The sequence below is a fragment of the Egretta garzetta genome, unplaced genomic scaffold, assembly GCF_000687185.1.
Source record: "Egretta garzetta isolate BGI_Z169 unplaced genomic scaffold, ASM68718v1 scaffold25, whole genome shotgun sequence".
NCBI lineage: Eukaryota > Metazoa > Chordata > Aves > Pelecaniformes > Ardeidae > Egretta > Egretta garzetta.
In genome coordinates this window covers 3,436,505-3,458,338 of record NW_009259800.1, presented here as the reverse complement: position 1 = coordinate 3,458,338, position 21,834 = coordinate 3,436,505, and the positions used below count along the sequence as shown (strand labels likewise).

The window sequence follows — 21,834 nt, the reverse complement described above, 5'->3', positions numbered from 1 at the left end:
AGAGGACCTGGAATCATTCCTTACTTCTTCAACGGGAGGACTTCTGTATTAATATTTGAGAAAAATCTTAAACAAGATCAGATCACAAAGGTTCACCTATTTGGGTATGTTTGTTATTGCAGTTATCAGCTAGGTCCACACAAAAGTACCTTCCCTCTCCCATCATCCTACACAGGTTTCTTTCTTACCTTATCATATTATGGTTAGCTTATACCCAGAAATAGAAAAATTCATGCAAGTCCTTGCTGAGCTTTTAAGGAGCAATGGCTGCACACATTTAAAGATGAGATTAGGAAAGGAAATGCTTGGCAGGTGTAAAGAAAGGTTTTTATGAAAAGCACAACTATCCTTTTAAAGAAGTGACTTGAAAAACTATACAGTGATTTCCTATCCTATGCATAGAACGTAAAAGAATCTACATTCTGAGAAAATGAACATTAGTAAGTTAATGCACAATTTTATTTTTTTGTTTTAACTACATCAAGCCAACAATATATTTTCCTCAGTTGTTCCTTAACTATATCCAGTATTACGGTAACTAAATCCAGTACATCTTAATGAAGAACTGCAGTATTTTTAGTGAAAATATGTGCAATACTACATAAAAGTAACAAAAAGCATGGATTCTTTATAGTGTTGCCAAAACTAGGCAGCTATCTTTTATAATCTTACAATAACTTAAAAAGCAGGCTTTAGAAGCTAGAGACATTCTTTTGTACTTACTTGATTCCAAGAGCAAATCCTTGAATAACTTCGCCTGCATTTGGTCCAATGAAATGAAGGCCAAGTATTCGTTGCTCTCTCTCTCGTAAGCACACCATCTGAAAACAATACATTACATAAAGATCTTTTCTTAGAACATTTAAAGATAAGGCATGAAGTTGAATTAAATGAAACTGAAGTGCCCCGAGATCCTAGTTCAGCTGTTTATTCCCAGTGTTCCAAGAACTTGCGCACTTGCTTAAGTCTTACTGACTCCAATAGGTCTTATGCTTGTCCTTAAGCACTTTCCTGAATTGAAGCTTTATTACTGTATTTCTTTCAGCCTTCAAGGAGCCACTGACAATGATAATTTGTGGTAAATTGAACACTTTGGGTTTTACCATTTGTATGAAATCCTCAGACACCTTCTGTAGTCTAGTAACCAGACTACTGCTATTTTGACACTGAATGGCAACCTTAGCAATTCTCCAAGCCCATGCAGTTATTCTCAGCAGCTAATCAGCTGTATTTCCAAAGATGACTACTGCCAATTACAGGATATTCTGTGCCTTTGTGATTCAGTCAGTAAACACTTACAGCAGCATGTTTAGTGAGATACATTTACCACATCAGCCACATAACCTAAAAAGGAGTCAAGCTTGGAAGCAGCCAAAGATGAAGGTGAGTTAATAAGAATCTGGGAGGACCTGAGTCACTGCACACTTAACTTTTATTAGAGAACTTAATGAAAACTCTTTAGTTCCTTTAAGGACACCATCTTTATAATTATGAAAAGAAAGTCAGTCTCTCCCTGTGTCCTCCCATCAAGCATTAAATCATCACTAATCTAATAGGTTCTGCTATTCAGTAAAGGCTTGGATTCTTTCATTAGGAATCCCAGGAACAGCAGCAACCCAGAACAGTGGTACTTTAAATATTGAGGAGTTTTAAAGAAAAAACCCTCTTGTGTTTGAAACTCTCAAGTTTAATGTCAGTTCATGTGTTTTGGGAGTTTAGTAAGGACTATATTCAATATCATCCAACAACTATTATTCTATTACTACTTCACCCTCAAATGCTTACTTTAATTGACAAAATTTAAAGGGAAAAACTAAGAAGAAATAGTACCTTAGTTGCACTGATATTTTGGGACAGTTAAGGCAAGCTACTATGGCACTTACGCAAATCAGATGTGACAAAACATAGTTAGAGAAACTGGTTGCAACTACTGACAATGGATATTCCTTACATCTGATGTATTACACAACAATAAAAATGTAATAATTTGTGATGGACCTACCGAAGTTACTACATTTATTCCAAAAAGATTGTTCCCTGATATTGAGGAGAAAAAGATAGAATAAGAAAACTATGATATACTCTGCCAACACTACACTTCACCTTATCTAAGTTTCTCTAATATGGGCAAGAGCATCAAAAACTTTTTCAACACTGAAGCAACCGGATTGCTCTAGGAGAAGACATATTTCAAGTCCAATACTTTGGTCTAAACTAGGAGGGGTTTTTTTCATGAGTAAGACTGAACAGTTACTCTAGTTTTGTAAGCCTTATGCTTATTTTTTTTTTGAAGGTAGCATACTTTCCCCAGGACATGACAACTCAAATATTACACATAACTAGTTAAGAACTTTGCTAGGGGAAGCAGAGATTAATCTCTATAGAATTTGGAATATTTCTTAGGACCTTCAGAGCAGTTCAAAGATGGTATCAATCAGCAGAATGTCAGCTCTGAAAAATGCTATTATCTGTAAAGCAATTTCACGATGCAACGGGATATGTAATGAATATTAAACATTTGAAGTTACACTAGAGAAACAGGCTGTCACCAGGAAAATATATCATCTACCTTGAGAGGTTTTTTAGCAGAATGGTCCTCCTTAAAGCTGGCTGTACCATATCTCTTGTTTTAAGTTAAAAGCAAGTTAAAAGCTCACAGCACTCACTTTCATATAGCATTGAGTTGCGTCTCTTTCAGCCACTGTAAATTCTAAAGGTTTATAATACGCATGGTATACCTGTTAGGGAAAACAATAACATTTTGTGTTAGAGTACTATTATGTCAAAACCTGATATTTAGTATTATAATGGCTACTATTACTACATATGTATAACGTTGTAGAAAAAATTGATTTACTTATAACATGTTCATTATTTTAAAGAAAAATATGGAAAGCACAGTAAGAGTTTAACACAAACATTTCTTAGAGAACTCTAACATTTTTAACTTGGGACACTGGTTTGAGTAACATAATTATTTGTGATGTTGTTTTCAGTTTTGTTTTTAATCTAATGGTTCTCTAAGTTAGTTCTCTGGTTAGATTAAAAACAAAACTGAAAACAACATCACAAATAATTATGTTACTTAAACCAATGTCCCAAGTTAAAAATGTTAGTTTTGTTCCTTTAAGCTTCTCCCAAAAGTTTAATACCTTGTTTACTGTAAATAATGAAATCCAAGAAGCTTTCCATATCTATAATAATGTATACCACAAGACAACCCAAACTGTCATTTTTGCATTCTGAATAGTAAATTTTTTTTCATTAATGATTTTGCCTGGGGCTCCAAGCTAAATCCATCAGCTGAACTCACTCTCCAATACATAACATCAGCATCTTATGACACACACACACATCAATTGTCTGCCTTAATCAGATGAGAACAATTTTTTACAGTAATTGATATAATTCGAGATGGCACTACCATCCAGAAACCCAGATAAGAGTTCTGGGACAGATTTTTTTGAAGTATAAACTATATTTCAGAATCATAAAAGACAAAACTAATAACTGACTGGACATGAAGTAAAGTACTGCATTTTCTATTTCCATACCTTACTGAGTCATATGCTGACAGTCTTTTTGATGAGTGAATAAAGGTAACACAACATATCTTTTCAAGGGTGACTTGTCTGAGTTTTGTCTTATTATATAGTGATTGTGAATTTCTTCATCAAGAGTACCTTAATCTCATTCCTTGTATCAGAGGGCTTGGTGTGAATATATGCCATAACAGATTTCTTCCTCAAAATGCAATGCCCAGGCATTATCAAGACATTTTAGCCACAAAGACCTTTAGCAGCTCTTGTGAATATTTCAGGGGGGGCACATCTCAGAATATAACTTACTAAAATGGCAGCTAGTTTAAAGCTGTCACACCCTACCAATTATTTTAAGCCCACTAGGTAACAGTTTTCATTGTGACCTGCTGCAATACTTTAATGCAATATTTTAAAGTCCTGAACTTTTTTGTAGACACCAACTCCCTAACTGCAAACATAGTATTTTGGGGACCAAAAACTTTGCTTGATACAACAGTGAAACTTCTGTCTTTTCATGGTGCAACTCTGACACCAACTACAAAATTAAAAATGTTTTCATACCTCAATATTATCTGATCCATAACATTTCACAGCCGCTTCTTCTGACAGCCCAACACAACCATATTCTAAGGGAGTGAAAACTGTCGTAGGTACCTGCTCGCAAGGGAACAGAAAGTGTTACTGTTGAACCATATGAAGCAGCTGCATGGCAGATACAGGGCAGACTTTTGCATGACTGAGAAGTGTAGCTCTGTCACACACATCTACTTTGGCTGCTGTCAAAGCTGGATTCCATATGACAAAATGCAATTCCTTTAAAAATTCTTAAGAAAAAAAAAAGCTTAAGATTTGATTTTTATTGTTGAAAAAAGAAGTATCAACTCACATTGTCATAGTCCATCAATTCTGAAGACTGGCCAAAAAGACGCTGAGCCAGCAGTTTTCCTGCAGCTATTGCTGTGGGTGTTAATTCAGGACGGCCCTAAGAAGAGAGCACAAAGCTTTGTTTTAACTAAGAGAGAAGTAGCATCCAAGGATTTCTCCTGGGAAAATGGTCAGAGGAAGGCCACATCTTTGGAATTCCAGCTTAGTAGCCAGGGCTCCAAATAGAGAAGGCAGTAGTAATTTACATCCAAACACGCTTTTAAGTCTCGGAGCTTAATATCTGTCTTAATGGGGGGAACAAATACCATGAATGTCGAAACCTTTTATCTTACCATGTCACCCCTTGCAGAAAAGCAGAGGATATTCACATGCTGACCATTCACTTTCCCCTTTCTTTCTATAGTAAGTCATCAAAAAATTTTTCAGATGGTCTTTTTAAAGCAGGAAAACCCTAGCATAAAGCAGCAGTGTTTTTACAACACCAGACCTTTTAAAAAAATTGTCTGTCACATTTTTACAGACCACAGGCATAAAACTTAGCTATTTGTAGGCACTAATACGGACTTCTTGTGTTGGACCTGGATCAGGGAAGTGGAACACTATTTTACTAGCACTGCAACCTGTAGGTTGAGGTGGTCCTAGTTTCAGGCTCTGGTATTAAAGAGTGGCTTGAAAAGGATTGCTATTGGCAAATGCTAACTTCCTGCAAGTGAGAAATGGAATGATAGCAAGATATGATCAGGACATGCTCCAGTTCAAGCCATGAGTCCTGGCTACTTTTTATATCCAAACAGGACTATGCAATTTGTCAGAAACCTAATTTTGAGTGCTGGCACACCACCACTGAAGCATTAGAACTCCAGTGCTAGTTTTAAGGAAGTTGGAAGTTTTTGCAAATTGATGTAAGGCATTTTCAAAGGAATTTTTTGCAGTCCAAAGAAGAACAGCCCATGTAAGTTAATAAGATCTAACAAACTTCATAAACCTTGTAAAAAACATTATTTAATAGTTCATCCAAGACATATCATCAAGATGCTTGTCTGGGATGAGGAAAGAGGCCATAAACCTTGAATGAATGATGTAGAGATATAAGAAAGCCATAGCTGAAAGACACCTTTGTGGGACAACATGGAATGCTTTAAAAAATGTGTGAAGTTTTGATGCATACAAGTCCTCTCTAGATGCAACACTTATCACACTCCTGCAAAGCCCCACTGGGTCATACAATAAGCCCTCAAAACCAGCAGAAAAGAAAATAAGGATCCTCACCCTATATATTCAAGTTTTTCAAACATCTTTTTCATTATATGAAGTTTTTTAGCATTTACTTGAATCCATTCCTCTTTCCCAGCTTATTTTTTCTGTATGTTGCTAGACAGATTCTGTACATGGTATTAGCTACCATTTACTTCAGTACACATACCATATCAATTATCTGCATATTAGTATGAATTTATGCTTTTATCTGTACTAATAACCACTTAAGTTAAAACTTCCATTGCAAAAAACAAATCTGAAACAACATCATGTCTAGCCTGATAACAGAAACTACAATTCTAATTGTTAATGAAGACTAACCTATTTTTCCCCACAGCTCATGACAAATCACAAAACTGCAAGTCTATCCCTTTTTTCCCCCCCCAAGATCCGTCAAGTCATGGTTTTTCAAATCCAGCATTTTGACTTTCAAGTCTGTAAATGTCATTTACCAGATGAAATTTGCCATTTGTTTTTTCTTATACACATTTGCCTGAAACATGGCTGCCAATCATTTCTGTAGCAGGAAATACAGATGTTGTTTTGGCATTCCAGAAATGAATAGAAGATTGGAACGAGAGATAAAATTGTGAAAGCACTGCCATGCATTCCATAAAACCCAACTAATTACTAAAACAGCCATGCAGATAAAGTCCAATTTCTCATAAACAATGACTTAAAGACCTTCCTTGGTAAATATTTGAAATGAACATTCACTTTGCAGTCATGTGTAGAACTACTCTGCTGATTATTATGGATATGAATTGTTCATAAGAATCCTCCAACATATTATGCATTTAAACGAGATGGCTCCTAAGAGAGTTTAAAAAGCTTTGAAGTAATGTGTATTTTTTCTAACACAACTCTTTTTGGTCTTATTTCTATTCCAAGCAACATACTGTACATTCCACCTTCTCTACACATCTTTGTTATAACGCCCTTTGAAATATGACAGATGTATAGCAGCATGACCATATGATAAACCTCCTTCTGAGAGAACTTCTTTACAGTGTGTGCCATGCTTTTCAACAAGAATACTACTAGAGGAAGAATTTTAACACAGAGTTTATATCAGCACTGAAAAAAAAATCCAACCTAAAATTCCAGCTGGATCTTCCTCATCCTGACTACAGAAGATGAAAATGTCTAAATGCAATTTCACCTGTCAGTTGAAAATAACATTTTGCCAAAGCTTGAAAAACTTTTTCTGAGGACAGACAAACTGACTGACCTCTGGAAGTGTCTTTTCTGCTTTTTTCTAAATGAACAGCTTGGATAACATTAGGATTCCATTTGCTATACAAGGGTGCAATAGGACACCCATGCACACATAGTTTCCCATTTGTGCCAGCTGGGTATGACTCCCAAAAGAAAATAGTCTGAGCATATCAGGAAACTCGCCTTTCTCCTGTCTAACTCCCCTTCCAGCCAGGGCACTGAATTAAAACAAAAAAAAAGTAGTTCTTGCTATTTGATTACAACTTAGTGTCTACTCAGTGTGGCATGGTAAAGGATGGAGCAGGAGGGCCTGAGAACTACCTGAAAAGCAATAGCACTTTATGGTAGCAAAGAGGCTGACAGAGAGAGAGCAGAGCAAAGAGAAATCCTGAGCAGGAACACTGGAGAAAAAAATCCTATTCTTATAAGCAATATTAGGGATAATCGATGCTCATTCACAGGAAACAGAATTCCCCTTCCTGTATTCTTTAGGTAGATCTCACCCAGAAAGTATCACACACCAAGCTCTACAGCTTTGTGGTTCTTAGCAGGATGCAATTGTCTCTTCTGTGTGATTTCTTTGAGTTGCGCACCAACACAGAACTTTTTTTCACTGCTGGCTCCCATGTGAACAAAATTTGTTATCTAAATTATTTCTGCTTTAAAAAAAAAGACAAAATTAATTTAAGTATTCAAATAAAATAAACTTTATTGCTTAGCCAGTGGAATTACATGGCTCACGTTTTACTGCAGTCAGATAAGATAATGGCAATAATTCCTTCTATCTTTAAACTCCATAAATGCATGAGTACTATACTGTGATTTCTTTAATTCCCTGTATTGAGCCAATACGCAGATAAAAGTTTAAGCAAATATTTCTACAGAGCACTGATTTAACTCGTCAGTATTTCCCCAGTTATACACTGGACACAGTATAAAACCGTGCTGCTTTTTTTAACACTTAAATTTAGAAGTGCCTATTGAACAACTGAAGTTCAAAAATCTGCACTAATAAGGACAAAAGCAGGAAAAGGAAATCCAAGTTTTAACAACAAAATGAAAATGACATATAAATTAAGACCTGATTTTTTAGATCCATAGTAGGAAAGAGGAGAGCATCCTGCCTCCAACTTTAGATTTCTTAACTAAATCCACAAAGGGCAGAAGACAAAAAGCACCCAAAAGGAACTGACTTGCACAAAATAGCACTGCAGATTGGCAGCTGGCAACAGAATCTAAGGCACTGCCAGCGTTGCCTCTAACAACTGCTTCTTGGACGAAATTAAAAAGAAAAGTTTGGAAAGCAGGAGGCCTAACCAAGGCATATATCAGGACAAGCAGGTGTAGGAGGTCATTGTGAGCAGAAAGAGGACTTCAGGAAATATCCCAGAGCAAGAAGTGACAAGTACAGAGAGAACCTGTATGTGAAGCAAGAAGAAAGGAGAGGAACTGTACATAATCCCAAAGCTCTGAGTGACTGGACAGGAGAGAGAAGCTGTGGAGTAAGAAAAAAAAAAAGGAGAAATAGCTGAGCAGGAAAGAGTTTTAACACAGTTTAAAAGGAAATGGCAAGTCATTCGCATGAAGATGGAGACAGACAGGAAGAAACACATGTCTACATAGAGGGGAAGAGGTCAGGAATGGTCAGCAGATTTATGAGATTTAAGTGTCTCTGGCAGTTCCAGAGTCCAGCCAGAAATTTGCAGGGCTATTCCCAAGACATTATGTAACCTGTTACATCTCTTCAAAAACTCAGAGCACCTGTAGGGTTTATAAATTTGAGAGACCTTTAAAAGATTTTAAACATGGCAGAATGAGAAATCTTTTAAAGGTCTCTCAAATTATACTATATATGGTGTTCAGACGTTGCTACAGTATTTAGGTTTACCAGACTTTTAAAACTTCACTATATCAAAACCAGTCTTGATAGGAAGGCATGTGCTCAATTCCATGAAGTTAAACAACAGGTGACAGAATTCTATCTTGCAATGCCCAACATCTATATTCTACATATTGCCCCAATTTTTCAGGAACAGCAGGCAGCTGATGAAAACATCCTCCTGTAACTGTGCAGTTCAGAGTCCAGACAAGCATTATCTTTTATGAAGACAACATATTTGAAGATGCCCAACTTACAGTAGACACTCTGAGTTGTTCTGTAAACTAAAAATTGAGGGATTGAAAGTATGAGCGCACTTTGATCGGGACAAAACATTTTTGTCATAGATAATTGTAGGTTATCAATAGCAGTAGATTAAGGCCACAGAATTCTGTTTTTGCATCTGTAATAAATAAATTATTTTACTTAAATTGTAATGTCCCCTCCTTATAAAAAAAACCCAACCCAACAACAATAAAAACCCCACACCTCATGGTTACTTGGCATAATCATTCCCAAATCATGAACAAAAGCCAAATGCATTTAGTATTTGCAGCAATTACTTTTTCTTATTCTAGAGGAAGATATTTTTGTCAGAAGCATTTTGTGTCAAGGAGCAAAAATGGTGTCTTGTGACTAGTTTCAATTATTAACACCAAAATACTAAAAATGGAATTACAGAACTTGTCATGGTCATTCCCAGTAAGTGTATTCAACTCTAGAAGGCAAGAACTGCTTTCACTCAGCATTCACAGGCAGTATGAAGTCATATGTCTGAAGTGATAAAAACATTATTAGAAAGATAATTGAAGTGATAAAGACATTATTATTAGCCTCTGACCAATGATGCATTCCCTGATAAACATCAGTAATAATTTCTAATGCTGAGATACTTCACAAGATCCATGTGAAGGAAATTACTGACCCAGGTGGCTGGCATAAACACTACAGCTCTGCAAAATGAAAAAGAGCAAAACACTAAGATATATGCTAGAGCATGACGACATCTGGGGACTAGTTATTAGTCAGGAACAAAGTTGGCTTCCTGTTATTGTAAAATAGTTTATGTAGACTCAGTACCTCTGTTATGTCTCCAACTGCATAAATGTGAGGAACAGAAGTAGCTTCACTGGCATCAACAATGATCTTTCCAGTTTCAGAATTAGTTTTCACTCCAACTGCCTCCAAATTGAGAGTTTCAGTGTCAGGGGCTCGGCCTTAAGGAAAAAAAAGAAATTAAAGTAAAAACTATTGGAAAACTCCAGCTGTGTTAATCTAAAAAGCTGGCATACTCCACTGTAGGTTTCCAAGAACTTTGTGCTATTTGATAGTCCAAGTAGAAACATGACAAAACTTATACTGAAAAAGTTGTAAGGGTGGAAAGTATGGATATGAATTTCTTTGTGAAAGGAGCTCTATTACTATTGCCTTTGCTCAGACTATTTCAGAGAAAGTTATCCTTTAAAAATGCGCAGGACAACATCGACTGCAAAAAGCGCAAAACCCACATGGTTTAGTATTTATTGCACATTCTAAATTCAGTTTCCTAATGTAGCATAAATATACATATAATAACTAAGTAACTTCCACACTGAAGGTTTCCAGTAAACATTAAGCAAATGGCACTCAACAATATTTATCCACAGCTATGCACAACAGACTTAGTATTAATAATGCTGTTCAACATTAAACATTCCTGAAGTCCTCTTTTCTTGTTATCTGATACACTTATCTTAAAGCTTTTTTAGGTCCCTCAGCTTGGATGAAAAAGCGTACCAACTTTGCTCTCAAGTGCTTAATGCTGAGTTATTTAGCTCAAACTCTGTATTTGAGCTATTTCTGTAGAGCTTAGAAACTCTATTCCTAGAGTTTAAAAACACTATTTTAAATGGATTTTAAAACAAATGAGGCAAATTCTACCAAGCCCTGATTTTACTACAGCTTCCTCTTCAACTACTCTAAATTTATCTCATCTTTAAAAAAATTTTTTTGTCGTGTTTTCTGCATAGAGTTACCACTTAGACCACCGAAGTCTTGATAACAATACACTAAGCTTTCTATAGAGAGTATTTAACAAAGCAATTCCTAACTCAGAATTGGAATCTCAAATTCTAGCCAAACGTATTTGAAGGTTAATAAGCATAGTGAAATTGTCAGGTACTCCCAAAATTTGTAGGAACGCACAGGATCGCACAAAAAGATTAGGTGAATATATCCAAATTAAGGAATTTTATAACATTGCATTCATTTTTAGAGGCTACAAGTGAATATGGATATATCTACATCTACATATATAGGTCTCCTTTGCATGAGTCATGATTTTGTGTTTGATGTTAATACAGAGCTATAGTAAAGCAAAACAAAAAGGGAAACGTGTTTTCATTATAAAAACAAGCTCTTTGATGTTAATGTAGGAAATTATTAAACAAAAGGAAAGCCTGGCTTGTCAATACAGACCTAATTATACGTAAACATATGATTCACTGCTTTATACATCTGCCATATAGCCAGGCCCCCCAAACAATGTCACATCTGAATGCCTCTGTAAAGACTTCTGTGTATTAATTTCATCTGGTGAAACCAACACTTCCTCTGGGAGTACTGACTGAAGCTGTCGGCACTTGGCTATCTGTCTGTCTTCCCTTCTGTTGTCCCCATGGGATGTTGATCTGCTGTTCCTTCTCTGCCCCCTGCTCCCCAGTCCTGATGCTATCAGGCAACAAAAATAATAAACCTCCAGGACCTTATCTTGGCTCGGATGTGAAACAACTTCCTACCGTTGTATTTCTTTGTGTATTGAGAGTAAAGCCTGGATATTCTGCAAATGGACAACTAATGGGGTTTTCTAGTTTCCCCTTTTTCCTGCCAGGCAGAGCCAAGAGAAAGCTTAGCACGCAATGGCAGGCACTGAAAGAGGAAAAAAAGAAAAACTGTCAATAGAGTCATTTAAAGACCTGGGACAACAACAGCTGAGTTTATCAAATCTGCAGGATAACACTTAACCTTTCGATTCCAGTCTATTTTAACATGTGTACAGCTTGGTATTAATAGCTAAGAGTTACAAAAAACGTGCTGCTACTCATAGTGAAATCTTTCTCTCAACTTTACTGCTTAAATATTATTTCTGAAAGCAAAAACAAAACTTTAAAAAAAACTGACCTGAAGCTTTATAGGCCTTTAGCCCCTTGCTGGCTCACCTCCATAAGCCAGAATTACACTTACTGATCTTGCTTCACCTCAAGTTCAGTAGCTTAGGTTCATGATTATCCAACGTGTCTTAGTAAATTTTAATGTCAAACTGAGGAAATTCTGACATTTCCCAACATTCATTTACTTGTATTATGGAATCGGTTCTCACCATTCCTCAGTAGTATTGGATCAGAAGGACATTTGCTTCATGCCCATAACCTCCTAAGTTTTTTTACATTTACAGCTTCAAGAAAGCAGAAGTTTACAGCTTATTTCTAAGATCCAGAGCACAATACAAAACTCTACCAAATCCTACCAGGCACACAATACAGAGATGGCCCACCCCATTCCCCTCCCCCTAAAGACAGCATGTGTGCTTTTAGTTTGAAGATGTCTACTGCCCTGAAACTGCCACAGGAGTGTATCACTATGACACAAGACTAGATTTAACTTTTATTCAAAACAGCAAGACATTATGCCAGACATCTAGAAGAAAGGTGCCAATTCAAATCTGACCCTTAAAAAGTTTATCTGCCTCCTGCACTTTTAATACCACATCATAATCTCCATCTTTAATAGAACCATACAATAACCACATAGCTGTGAAAACCACACAGATCCCTGCTTTCAGGTCTTGCCCCCATTCGCGTTTAACTTTAAAAGAAAAAACAGCTTTTTGATCTGTTTTTGTAAAATCTAACAACATGGTTTCCTAAGGGGGCTGCCAGCTTAGCTACACAGAGTGACAAGGGACTAGTTAAAGCACCCATCTCGGATGCATGCTAAGCTTGTTATATTGTGATGTCCCATCATCTGCTGAGGAGCTCTGGTGATCACACTTGCACATATCAGGCTGCTGTGACGTTCAGGTGCAGGTCCTTCAACAGCAGAGACTGAACCAGCTAAACTGAGAAGAAATCATAGGATAGACATAGTCAAGTAAGTAGCAGCAGTAAATGAGTGACAGCATACTCCTGCATACAGTAAGATTTCCCAGGATGATAAAGGTACAGCTCACAGCAGAATTTTATAATGGGTCTTCTGCAGTTTCTTAATCACAGAAACTGGAATATCTGTTTGCCCCCCAGCATTTGAAAAAATTCAAACTAGAGCCAACAAACCATTTTGTTGTCAGGCATGATGCCTGCAGATGGCCACTGTGAGGATACTGCAGGGCGACAGGATGGATCTTTTGGCAAAAAACTTAAGCCAAATAGTCTTCTCCAACTCTTCCCTATACACTGGCATTTTGACACATCGCTTCATAACTTTACCCAATCTGACCTCATTCTGACTTTCTGTGTTCCAAATCTTGGTATTCTCTCTCATCTTGTCCTGGATGCCTGACACACTCCCCAAATTAGTTTCAAGACCACTACCTTGTCCTCCTTCAAATCCCTCCTCAAAACCCACATGTTCACTTAAACATAGCCAGCTGATACTGACTAATAAAGACCAATTCAGCGTAACTAATGTTCAGATTATGAGAAAATATTGACTACAGTAAGATTAAATAAGGTAAAAAAAAGTTCAGGACCCTTACCACATTGATAGCAGCGTGCACCAATTTTACAAGGACGTTTTTGAACATTTCATTCATTACTGATACACTTCCAGCATGCCTGCCACAATATGAAAAAAATCTGACCCTGAGTCAGTGCTAAGGCAGTAACTCGTTGTTTGCCAAGTCTGCTAAGCTGTACTATTCCTTGTAGCATTGACTAGTAATACTTATTACACAGACGAGTCATCTCAGCAGAAACCTTGTGTCAGCCATAGTGCAATCAGTACACACCTGGGCATCACCATCCACTGCACATCTGAAGTTACTTGCATTTGGAGAGATGTTGCTTTGGTCCTACCCAAACAACACAAAACCACACCTCCAAGTGACATGCAACCAAATGAAAACTGTCAGCATGGGACATACTTCTAACAATTCCATTTGGTTTGTTCTCAACAATACTGGTAATACTGGTTTCATGAAATTACTTTGGGGCATTTCCCACTATTTGTTAATTTATTTATAACCACCATTCAGATAAAGGCTAGCCATCACCTGTCAAATCAAATAGCACCTTATAGTTCTGAATCCAAAATGTTCTCTCTCACGCAGATTAGAGTCATAGCCTAGCATCTAACTTTTCCTCAACATAAAGAAGTAATTTTTTAGTAACAAGCTGGTGAAATAAGTAGCATAAAATAAGAGTTAAACTCAAATTTTATGGGCAGGTTAAACAAAAGAAGGAAAAAGTACCATCCAGGCCTCTTTCAATGCAAATAAATTACTAGCACGTTAAAAATAGCCCTGTTGAATAAAGTCTGACTGAGTGTCATCGAAACTAGATATTGGGAAAAAACCTAAAAGCACTGGCTGATGTAATGGGAATGACAATTTTCATTAGGACTGAAGAAACTACATCTTACCAAGACAATAATGAATTAAAATTAATGAGAAAGATACACGGGAAGTTCAGAACAAAGACCCAGAGCCTCAGCAAACCACATCACATTTGGACTAACAGTTTTCTGAGATCAACCAAGGTGTATTATTTTTCACTGAATAGTTCAAAGGTTAAAACCGGATGGCAAGATTTTGTTTGCAAAGACAAATCTAAAGCACATCCCCTTTTCTATAGGGGCTGGCAAAGATAGGTTCACAGGAAATCACAGCAATATTTTACCATATGGGGCTTTTCAAAGAAAATCTCCAGACAAAATTTCTGTTTTCTTAGTTAATCCAAACTGATTTGGTTGTAAGACTTGAAGAAAATTACTATTAAAAAAATGTTATGTACTTAACTTTTTTTATATTGAACAGTAAGGATCTTATTTTACTGCACTACAAAATAAATCTGCCAAGCACCCAGTCTGGCACAAAGGACAATATGCTTGATAACACATGACGTGCAACACCTGATACCTGTTCAGCTTTACACTGAGCTAAAGTTATAATTCCTTTTCATAGCAAAGACGATATTATTTCAAAGACACGGTGGCTTTCCTCTAAGCTTATTAATGCAAAGGAACTTGAGAATGGTTGTTCCGCTGCTCTCATCGGGGAAAAAACTCTTTTTGTAAAGCTAAACTTAAAATCTGCTGCTGGTCCTTGCTCTTTCTATTAACAATTTACCAGCACACTACCTCGCTTTCTCTGTCAAATGAATTCCAGGATATTTTGTAAACATCTGCTTAGTTTAATCATCAATAATTCAGTGTCGCTCCTCTACACAGTAAGATCCCATTAGATATGTAGTAACTCAGTACCTTTTTTAAGGACTTTGTGAATAACCAAATTCTAGTTACAGCAGTGATCCTTTGCCATCTATTGCAAATTCTAATGGAAATACTACTCGCCAATTCCTTTCCTATATTATGTGTTGCAACTGCAGCATTCAATCCATAGGTTTCAGTCCTCCAATAGCTGAAACAAACCCACCCTACAAAGCTCGATCTCCTGCACCTTTGCCCTGCAGCTCAGCAGTTACATTTGTTTATTAAGGTGCCAGTATCTACCCTTTTCTTTGGATGAAGACCCTGTGTTGCAATCTGTACATGCACACACTTACCATTGCTTTGTAGCTCAGGTATATTAGGCACCTAACACATAAATTTTTCTGTGTCCTTACGGGCAGGGGGACTACTACATAATATAAAAAATTTATTTGTTCCATATTGAACAAAAAAAAAAATCTCAATTTATATAATTTCAAAAGAACTCTCACAAAAGCAGAAGACACAGCACAACTAAGAGACAGAAAGACATTACAGAACTAGACAAGCAGAATCAAATAAAGGTCAAGAAAGAGCTGTTTCACTGATCTGGAATAAAACAGTATAGTCACCCAGCAAGGTAGCACAAGCCCATAACAGTTACCTACAAAAGCTTTGAATTGAAACCTTTAAAGTACATTAAAAGGTATCAAAATGAGATTTTGTTTTGCCTCAAATGTTTTGACTGGTTCAAAAAAGCTGCTAGGAGAGCAAAGAGAGCATGGTGCCTGCTTTTACTGGCTTATCCATACAAGCAGAAAATTACACATTCCAAAAGATAAACAAAACTCTTCAGAGAAACACAATGTAAATTTTTTTCAAAGAGCCTACATTAAGAGATAATACTGTAGCTTACCAAACTCAAACAATGTCCTACTGTCAGTAAATACTTTGAACATTATTCATAAAATCCTACTAAAATTCCATATTGCGCTTACAAAAATTAAGGAAATATTTACTATAATTCAGGCTACAATTAGTTAACAATAGTGGCTGCTTTTTAACTAACTCTACAAGCTGACTTTCTTCAATCAGTATTGTAATTGGCACATCTGCAGACAGGAAATCCTCAACACTACCAAGTTTCCCAGCCTATTATCTGAGACACCTGGTGTGGGTGTGTTGATACAGGGCAAAACAATGAATCATACCGACTGCACATCAATTAACCAGCTTTAACTGTTAATGTGTTTAATCCTTAAGGGTGGAGTGCCAATTTGAACACCAAAAAAAAAGTCAACACAGAAAACCCAAACCCGCAAACTGTTCATTTTTCAGTTTCTAAATACGGATTGTAACTCAAATCTATGACAAAAATTATAATACATGTAGAGCCTCTGTATCAAAATAGTGAATGGAGTCACATTGCAACTGGGTTGCAACAGTATATCACGCAACCTTATTTCATTACAATTAACACCAAATGAAGATTTTTTCATATTATTTCAATTTAATAGCTCTTTTTCCCATCTTTGACAAAAGTGAACAAATTGACTTGACATTTCACTGGTGTGACTCCACCTCTGTGTACTTTAACCAGAAAGCTTGAGAAAAATCAAACACGGCATTTAGAAATCCGCTTTTTGGAAATATTTTCATCCCACCTAATGATTATTATTCTACAGTTTTCAGGATTGCCACATCTCCAGATAGGATGACTTTTTTTCTCTTGGCAAGCACTAGTGTCTTTGATGGGTTCTGGTGAGCATAATCCGTTATTATAGGCTGTTTCCACAATTTATAGAAGCCCATTACACTTCTAAGAGAATAGTAATCACAATAAGTGAAAGAAAATGCTTGTTGCAACACACTACCTGCTCTCTCTTTGGGGTATTAGGAAGATATAAAGCTGACTTAACCAGGGGAGAGGGACAACAGATTTAATCCACTGGGCAAAATACAAAATGCTGTAAATGATCTGTCCCTGTTTCCCGTAATGAATGTATTCTACGACCACAAGAATTTAACTTGACCTGTTATCAACAAATGAAAGAGTAATGCTTCCCCACTGCTCTAAAACAGTAGTGTCAGATAAAAAGAATAGCGTAAAAATGAAGTAGTTAGAGGAACTGCTAAAGCTGTTAGTAAAACTGATTGCTCCTCTGCATCAACACAGATTTCTTGGGCAGTAAGTTTAGGCCTATTTACTTTGTTCACCATATATCATCTGCTTACCAAATATCACTATGACCTTTAGCCATCCATTATTTATCTAGAATTCCAGATATTCACAAAGCTTTATAAGCACAGAAGACAAGAGGTGTCCTATACCGGTGGGCCTGCAGTCCCTCTGAACCAATATAGCAACTGAGGGACAACTCATAACAGCAACAAACGAGCAGCTTGGGGAGGCGATGCAGAAAGATTAGTTTTGTTCCTGTGGGCTGGAGCTTTGTACCATCCATCATTTAGTGTTAATCCTTACAAGAAGTAACATTTGACTCGAAGGAGGCAAAAACCAGATTTAATTCCCATTTCTGGTGATTATGCTCATAGCCATTTGTCACAAATTTTTTTTGAACTTTTATTCTGACTTAGGCATTGTATCTCAGTTCCTAAAGGTCTGAGATACATGAAAGTTCCTAAACAGATTTCAAAAAGCTCTAACCTTCCAAGGTTCCCTGCAATGATCTCAGATTTTTAAGGACACCACTTCTCTTTCTCTGAATTGCATGATGGCTGCAGTAACAAACTCAAGCAGCAGAGTTTAGAAAAACTCCTAGAAGAAATGGTAGCCTCCTGAACAGGATAAATAGGAACCTGTAGTGAATAGCTTCATGAATAAGTCAAGAGTATGGACTTAGAGAACACCACCTGCACCAAAGACGTTGCTGGAATTCATGCTCTCACCCTCTAGCAAACATGGGGAAGACTAAATGGTCTCCCATTTATTGCCGCTCATGCAAACATGGTTACCACAGATTTCTTGCGTTCACTGTAACTTTCATGTGTTTTTAGACTGTAAGCGAACAAGTCAGGCATGCAAGAAAATAATTAAAAAACTATCAATGTTTAGGTCACTAACTATTTAATATAAAAAAAACAAAGGAGGCTCTTTGGCCCCTTATAACATGATGAGGGGACTTCATTTTCAGAATGGAAAGTATTGCAAATAAATGTTAAGATAATCAGGTTTACCTACTGCCCACATCACTGTGTCAAAGGAATCAGTCTCTTCCGTGCCCAGGTCAGTATTTTTCCAGGTGACTTGCAATCTGTTGCTCTCCAATTGTTCAACTTTGGTTGGGAAACATCTCTTTAAAAACTTTGTGCCGTAAGATTCCATGTGCTCAGTTACTAAAAATGCCATTTGCTGTGGAGTAGGGGAAAAAAAAAAAAAAGTTTATTCTTAGATATATAACCTTTTTAATGTAAAACCCTCCTTCAGCTGTCTTAATGAAAATCCGGTAAATATAATGTGTTTCAAACATTCTTTGTCACTCAGTTACTATGCATTGTTAACACATGTTAATTTATTGAGCTGCTATGACCTGCAACTCCATCCCAAGAGGCATCTACATCTGAACATTCAAACTATTTTCAAAAAAAGTAAAATAGTATATGAATAAAACAGTTGCTTTTAAATCATTTGATGCTTATATAAAGATACCATCTAGAGCATTTTTAATTTAACATTACCATAATTACCATTTTCTGGCAGCTTGATTAGAATGAAATACTTTCATAAAGCTAAGGAAGAAAAATATTTCCCTTTGTCATGACACCTGTGATACCGTGGAACGACTATGAATCACTAAGGTTTCCTGGAATGTTCTACTACAAAAGGAAATAATGTTTTTGTCCTAAGAGTTTGAAATAATGCCACATCACAGTCAAGTAGTAAAGTGTCACGTTGACGGGTTTATCCAAAGATGTCATTGCTCTTGACTGCAGTAAATCGTCAAAGAATATGTTTATTACTTAGATGATATTATCACAAAACCACTCGTACAGAACAACTACATGCAAGCTCTCACCTTACAAAACTTTATTTTTGAAGTTGATATTAACTAATACAAAGGCAATGGAAGGGTTATACCTCTTCAGAAATACAACAGCTCACTAACCAGTTTCCATCAGACTCAACATGGCTACAGACTGAACATAATTACTTTATCTCTATTAATACTTTCTTAACTTTGAAACGTCCATTGTGCTCTTCCTGCCTACAAAGGATCAAGTTCTCAGAGAAAAGCCCTACTGTAAGTGTTTTATGAAGTGCCACACACACACTCTTAACGCTTTTCCCTGCTTGCTCCGATCTCATGCTGTTACAGGTGTAGATTTCTTCAATGATGAGTGCAAATCCCAAGACACATTCTTATGCAATGTTTTGCAAACTCTGGTACACATACCACTAGTTTTAAGGAAGCCACTTCAAAGTGGGAGTGGCTGGCATGCAACCAGGAGCTGTCACTACCTGCAGTGGTACTTGTCACTGCTGCTTCTAACAGCAATACTCTCTCCTCAAAAACTGTGATGTTACACATGAAAATAATTTTCCTACACTGTGTGTGCAAAGAAGTTCTTAAAAACAAGCCCATAGTTCTATCACTCTTTCATCAACTTTGGCCTTTAGATGTTTTGCACTATTGCAATTAAGCACTAAAAAAACCCAACAACTAATTCATGATACCAGGAATAATTAAGTTAACGTGCATTCATTCCCATTCTGAAAACACTACCTTCAAGTGATTAACACAACACAGACTTCATTCTGGAGGCTGACATTTTCCAAAGTTACTTGCCTGAGAAAAAAAAATGTGTTGCAAACGAAGAAAAAGTTCACTGCACATGTAAGTGAAACCCCAGAAATCTCACACTGTTTTAAGAACACTACAGAAACTTTTCCTTCAAAGTAGTGTTAACATCAAATCTTGCAGGGAGAGAAGATTCACAATCACTTTTAACATACTCTCCCTACAGAACTAGGGACAAAAGAACTACTGGGCCATCAAAGAGATCATCTAACCTGTAGAACAGAGGCTACAAACTCACACCAAGTAGCACCTTTACTGGATACAGGAACTTGTCTTTAACCCTAAACCTGCTATACTGCCTTCTAGTGCTTCTTCAAGCAGTTATACTTTTTGCACAGATCCTATGTAAAACCTGTTTTGTTGTTGTTGTTGTCTTTTCTTGTTATTTCTAATGGCTTTTCTTCTCTTGATACAGGAATGGGTTTCTGGCCAAAACTGTTTTCTGTCTTGTCAGCACAATCATGACTTATACTTTTATTTAAAACTTATCAAAATCTTTCCCAGTTTTGAAACACATTTTTTCTCTTTAAATTTCCCTGCCTGAAAGTTTTTGCTTTTTATTTTTTCCAGCTTAGGGTTGATAGTTCCACTGAAATCACCATGTATTTTTCTTACCTAGTTATAACTACCACTGTTTTGAAAGTGCTAAGGTCAAGATCTGCAATTCTGATGTCATTACAAACTTTCAGCTTAGTGATTTATTTATATTCATCATAATGAACTCCACATTGAACTACTTCATGTTAAGTCCAATAATTTATTTTAAAAATAATTATCTGTAAGTCCTAGAAATTCAGGATTATTTTAAATAGATTGTCTAATGTTTTTAGCAGTGACATAAATCCCTCCCATGCTTCCCAACCTTTTCAACCTTGCTTTCAATTAAGCAGGAGGAAAAAAAAAAAGATTTACTTTTCTGAGTACAGTATCAAGAGATATGATAGGAAAACAAGACCTAATGTTTATTTAGTTTCTCTTCAGAAAGTACACACTAGGAAATATTTGGAGAAGCCAATGACACTTTTTCTTCAGCACATAATCAAATATACTTTTTAATATATTTGATATATAAGAAGATGTAAGTTATTTCATACTCACCTGATCAAACCCACGAAGTGGGATACTTCTCATCATGACTGTAGTGTCCAATCCAATGCCTGTTAGAAAACCAGCACACTCAAGCGAAACATCTTGTAAAGCATCAGTTAAGGAAATATGAACAATAATTTCATATAAATGTGATATAAAAGTGTAATATACAAGTGGGCTTTTTACCTGAAGATATCAAGTTCTCACATAGACAACATCTTTAGCTCGATTTGTTGCATAGAATAAAACTCTAATGCCATAGAACATCTTCCTCATAGATAATAGTGCTTTTAAGATCCTGAGAATTTATCCTCAGCTGACCTTAACTCCCATGATGCTACTGCATAGAAAACTATTACTATTCTATTACCAACTCAACTACAGGGCATGAGCAAAGGGATTCTGAAAATTGAGCTTTCATAGGAAAGATAGCTATTCTGCTTATAATCATAAATCATCACAGCTTTTTCAAAGGATACAGCTGGCTCCAACAACCAACCTGTTAGATAAAAAGAAAAAAAGAATAAAGCAGTGGAATGAGCTTATGCATATTTCTCACAACCAAAGAATTATTTTCTGAAGTATGTGTAGTTACAAAATTACAGGTTGGAGAAGCAGATCTGATGTTGTTAGATGGGAAGAAAAAAGCATGGCTTGTCAACTCCAAAAAGACAACACATGTGGGCTTATTTTATTACCAGAATAAAAAAAAGAACAGGTTTATAAGACAAAAGGAATTGCT

The 21,834-nt window shown here is 36.4% G+C and overlaps 1 protein-coding gene across 3 annotated transcripts in view; it reads right to left on the bottom strand.

The window, feature by feature from the left end:
* Positions 1 to 21,834, bottom strand: part of TXNRD2 (thioredoxin reductase 2) — a 37,880-nt gene that overhangs the window by 4,457 nt on the left and 11,589 nt on the right. For 2 of the 3 annotated variants that reach the window (XM_009639858.2, XM_035895390.1), the window contains exons 9-16: positions 21,572 to 21,591; positions 21,102 to 21,193; positions 18,382 to 18,556; positions 9,862 to 9,998; positions 4,429 to 4,524; positions 4,104 to 4,196; positions 2,667 to 2,738; positions 724 to 821 (exon numbers count right to left, since the gene is read on the bottom strand). In XM_009639858.2, coding sequence (XP_009638153.2) covers positions 724 to 821; positions 2,667 to 2,738; positions 4,104 to 4,196; positions 4,429 to 4,524; positions 9,862 to 9,998; positions 18,382 to 18,556; positions 21,102 to 21,193; positions 21,572 to 21,591 — 783 coding nt within the window. Of the gene's footprint in view, positions 1 to 723; positions 822 to 2,666; positions 2,739 to 4,103; positions 4,197 to 4,428; positions 4,525 to 9,861; positions 9,999 to 18,381; positions 18,557 to 21,101; positions 21,194 to 21,571; positions 21,592 to 21,834 lie in introns of those variants that run through there. The other variant, XM_035895389.1, reaches the window with a different exon arrangement.